The 5,064-nt window shown below is 41.0% G+C and overlaps 1 protein-coding gene across 2 annotated transcripts in view; it reads left to right on the top strand.

Annotated features, from left to right (window-relative positions):
* The window catches only part of IDS (iduronate 2-sulfatase), a 30,494-nt gene extending 26,505 nt beyond the window's left edge, over positions 1-3,989 (top strand). For both annotated transcript variants that reach the window (XM_006171100.3, XM_006171099.3), the window contains exon 9: positions 2,818-3,989. In XM_006171100.3, the coding sequence (XP_006171162.1) occupies positions 2,818-3,290 (473 nt within the window). In that variant the 3' untranslated portion in view covers positions 3,291-3,989. The remainder of the gene's footprint in view (positions 1-2,817) is intronic.
* The last annotated feature ends 1,075 nt before the right edge of the window (positions 3,990-5,064 follow it).

Here is a 5,064-nt window from a genome sequence, read left to right as displayed (position 1 = left end):
CCACCAGGTCCAGGACTCGAACCGCGGTCAACTACTTGGGAGTCCAGCGACATAGCCATTACGCTAACTGCTGGTCCCCCTGATCTCCTCTTTTTGTAAGTATCCAGGCCAGTTGTGTGTGGTTTTCCATGCTCTGAATTTGTCTGATTGCACCCTCATGGCTAGATCCAGGGTGTTACACATGATGCTGTGTCCTACTGTTGGATTGCATCAGAGCAGGGAGCCCTTCCCAGTAACCTGTGAAGTTTGAGCACTTGGTTAAGGTGATTGTACCAGCCAGACGTTGCTATTTTAAAGGTATCATCTTTTTTTTTTTTAAGAATCATTTATTTAATTTTATTTATTATTATTTTAAAATTTTCTTTAGGGCATGTGTGCTCGACAGAGAGACACAGAAAGAGTGAGAAAGTGAGAAAGCAAGGCTCCAGGTCTGATACTCAAATCATGGTTGGCCATTTGGGAGTACAGTGTCCCAACTACCATGCTACCTACTGTCCTGTAAAGGTATCTTTCATTTTCAACTCTCTTTTTATTTTATTCACATATTAGATGTCTAAAAAATGAGATTAGGCATTATAAAGCAAGTTATTAAGGATCCAGAAGGGCTGGAATGATAGTACAAACTAAGACCAGTTTTAAAAAGAATCAATATAAAGTTCAGGATTTAGACTTTAAAAGTGGGGACCAGCAGTTAGCGTAATGGCTATGTCGTTGGACTCCCACGTAGTCGACCACGGTTCGTGTTCCGGATCCGGTGGCTTAAAACTCAATGCTGGGGGGAACCAGCAGTTAGCATAATGGCTGTGTCGCTGGACTCCCATGTAGTCGACCGCGGTTCGTGTCCCGGACCCAGTGGCTTAAAACTCACGCTGGGAAAAAAAAACAAACCAAAAAAACCTCAATGCTGGGCACGTGTGCATGCGTGCCCAAGATCCTGAGAGGAGAATGGAGAAGAAGGGAGTGCGGCATGACCATCCCCCCTGGGGGGTGATTTCTTGCTTTCTGTCTCTCTGTCTCTCTCTGTCTGTCTGGCCAGCGCACGCGCCCTACAGTGAAAATCTCTCAAAAAAAAAAAAAGTGGATGAAAGACAATGAGATACCACTTCATGCCCATTAAGATAAATATAAACCAACAAAGAAACACACACAACAGAAAACAAGTGTTGGTAAAGATGTGGAGAAATTGAAACAGTTGTGCATTGGTAAAATGGTACAGCCACTGTGGAGACCAATATGACAGTTCCTCAAAAAGTTAAACACGGAATTACGACATGGCCCAACAGTTCTACTCCTAGGTATATATCCCACAGAACTGAAAGCAAGTATTCAAACAAAGCATGAACATGAATGTCCATAGCAACATTATTCACAATAGCCAAAAGGTTGAAGCAGCCCAAGTGGCCCTGACAGATGAATGAGTAAACGAACTGTGGGATATACATATAGTTACAATGGAATATTATTAAACCTTAAAGAGAAGGAGGGGGCCAGCTCCTTGGCACAGCAGTAATACAGAGGTCAAGAGAAGCCAGCTCCCACATAGTAACTGCAATTTGAATCCCCAGTCCAGTTGGCCTGAAACACACCAGGCACACACTTGAATGCCCAAGGTCTGATGGGCTGCAGGACTAGAGGAAGGAGGTTGTGGCATGACTAGACCCTGTAGAGACTTCTCCTCTTTTTTCTCCCTCTCTTTCTCCATCTCTCTCTCTCTCTCTCGTGTGCACATGTTATATCATGAGTAAAGGAAAACAATTTGTAAATGATGCAGATAATTCTGACACATGCTATAGCATAGATCAGCCTCAAGGACAATTGCTAAGTGATATATGTCAGACACAAAAAGGCAAATACCATATCCCACTCATGTCAAGTGTGCAGAAGAGTCCAGTTTATAGAGACAGGAAGTGGAATGGTGGGTTCCCATTACTGGAGGGTGGGAGAAAAGGGGAGCTCTTGTTCAGTGGGAGAGGCTTTCAGCTGTGTTAAATGAAAAGAATTGTGGAGTTGGATGATGGTGATGGTGGCACAAAAGTGTGAGTGGCTTAATGTCACTGAACTGTGCACTAAAAACTGGTAAAGGTGGTACATTTTAAGTTATGTGGATATCGTCATAATAAAAAGAAAAGATGGATCAAACATAGGCATCCAGAAAGGAGTAATTTTTGGGGTGACACTATGAGATTTGGAATATTTGTTCCTCAACAGACTTTTATTTATTTATTTATTTTAAGAGAGATTTTTTCCTATAGAGTGCATGTGCTCACCAGAAAGACAGAGAGAGACAGAGAGACAGAAAACAAGAAATCACCCCCAAGGGTGGCTATGCCACTATCCTTTCTCCTCCATTCTCCTCTTGAGATTTTGGGCACGCATGCACATGCGCCCAGTGTCGGTTTTAAGCCTGTAGTCTGGGACTCAAACCATAGTTGACTGTGTGGGAGTCCAGCAGTGTAACCATTACACCATCTTCTGGTCCCCTCAACAGACTTTTATCCAGAAGTTATAGCCTTAATTGACAATCTTTACCTGAGTCAATTTTACTCTGATGGCTCCAGACTTCAAGCCATTTTTGAAAGTGCTAACAGGCTGGCAGCACCTTAATTTTTCATCCTACTATTTGGTTGAAGAGGAATTATTAGGGTGGGGTTCTGAAATTATGTTGTTGCTGAACTTCTTGGCTAAAAATAAATGTGAATGAGAAAGCAAAACAAAGCAAAAATCCACCATGGAGCCCAGACAGGTTCCTTTACTCAACTGCCAGACTATAGCAGCTTCTGTGGTATAATCAAAGCTTTGTGTCACTTCCTGTTTCAGGCAGGAGAGCCACGGACCTGGTGGAACTGGTGTCTCTCTTCCCTACACTTGCTGCGCTTGCTGGGCTGCAAGTTCCGCCTCGCTGCCCCAGACCTTCATTTCACATGGAACTTTGCAGAGAAGGCCGGAACCTTCTGAAGTATTTTTGGTTCCGTGACTTGGAAGAGGGCCCAGATCTCTACAGTAACCCCCGTGAGTTGATTGCCTATAGCCAGTACCCCCGGCCTGCAGACTCCCCCCAGTGGGATTCTGACAAGCCGAGTTTGAAAGACATAAAGATCATGGGCTATTCCATACGTACCATCGACTACAGGTATACTGTGTGGGTTTCCTTCGATCCTAAGGAGTTTCAGGCTAACTTTTCAGATATCCATGCAGGGGAATTGTATTTTGTGGATTCTGACCCATTGCAGGATCACAATATGTACAATGAAACCCAGGGTGGAGAATTTCCCCAATCATCAGTGCCCTGAGAGGGCAAATCTAGTGTGTCCCCCTGTCCCCAGTGGTGAGAGAGGACTTCCAGCTGGGTATTTTGTGATAACCTGTAATACTGGAAACAGCCTGAGGGGCAGGGCATCCAAATGGGCATCAGCAATTGGGCTCAAGAACGTGTGATAACAAGATCTCTTCATTTATTACTTATTGATTTATGATTGGCTTGTGGTTGGGCAGAACTTTTGTTATTCTTTTTTTTTTTTCATTTGGACCAAAATTATGTGTCATACCTTTGGATATCAAGGCCAAATAACCAAACACAACCCTATACTAAATTAGTACTTTAATTATTTGTAAAAGTTTCAGAAGTTAGCCATATATCAAATTAGATTCCATACTAAATTCCCAGTTATTATATTTATAACTTAATAATATCTTCTTTAGCCCAATGCACTCAAAATATTATGTCAACATGTAATACACATTTCTTTTTCTAATTCAGAGTCCAGTAATAATGTAAAAGCCAATATCTTAAAGTCTGTCTTCAGTTTTTATTTCTAAGATCGCAAGATTTCAAAATCTAAGGATAAAATATGCACGAAGTGGTTAATGTGGAATTTCTATGTTAAGTAGTAAATAATGCTCAGCAAACTAGAGGCATGAGATGTATGAGAAGTTCAGTTAAAATTTTCCAGGTACTTTTGGCCCAAATCACAATTAGTAAATAATAGGGCCCTTGAACTCAAAGGCCATCTGTTGAAAGACTGTTACTCACAATGAAAAACATGTAAAGATGTAACTATCTATGGACCGAATCGCCCAAAGTTGCATTAGTATTCTTCTTTAGGGATGGTTGGTTGCAGGCATCCATTTTTTTGGGAGGCAAAAAATAACCAATCTTTAATTGCCTGTTAAAGAAACCATTGATTTTATTAGGTTCTGAATTATTCATTAGTATATTAGGTCATTTTCTGTCCCTCAGAATGTTGTTCTATATTCCCTAAGTATGAAAATAACTAGAAAGGAAGGTGAGAGTAATGAGCTTAGTCTGGATCATCTTAAAAGGGATGCAGTAGTTGCAGGTCATAACATGTTGAAGCACATCAATGATTCTTAGTCACCAGAAGAGTCACAGCTTTCCATATAAACATTTAATGTAGTCCTGTATCAAAATGAGTCACTTTTAGTAATTTTCTTCGTAAAAGTGCTTCAGTGTAAAATAAATGTTTGTGAAACAAAATACAGTAAATTAGATTAAGTTACTATGGTATATTGCATTGTAGCCAAAAAAGACAAGCTATTATATTAAAGTCAGTGCAATTTCAAAGGCAGATTTTTCTTTTCTATTAATTAATCTATGGTAGAGGTTTGTATGGCAACACAATAATGTCCTTAGCAGCGAAGCGACTAACTGTTCTGGCAGCCATTTCTTCTTGAGGATTGAAGGGTCCCGTTTGAGTCTTCTGATCCTGAAGCTGATCTCTCTTCCAGAGCCTTGACATTTACAGATGGTTTTCCTCAGCTTTCTCTTCCTGTTCTTCATTCTCTTCATTGCTCTTATCCCATTAACTGCTTTTTATAATGCAGTATGTATAATTCCTCCTGACGTATTTCCAATGTGTTTACCTTTTGTCTCCTCACAATTATAATGATAAGTTTTTTTAAGCTTCTTTCATAAGAGATAAAGAGACAGAGACAGAGTCACTTGGTGGAGTTTTGTTATACTACAGCACTGCACCCCCCCACCCCCACCTGCCCACCAGTCTTCCAGCCAGCCAGGATTGCATGTGTGCCTGAAAGCGCATACAA

The sequence above is a fragment of the Tupaia chinensis genome, unplaced genomic scaffold (assembly GCF_000334495.1).
Source record: "Tupaia chinensis unplaced genomic scaffold, TupChi_1.0 Scaffold149333_1, whole genome shotgun sequence".
Lineage (NCBI taxonomy): Eukaryota > Metazoa > Chordata > Mammalia > Scandentia > Tupaiidae > Tupaia > Tupaia belangeri.
This window is presented reverse-complemented; position numbering and strand designations above follow the sequence as displayed.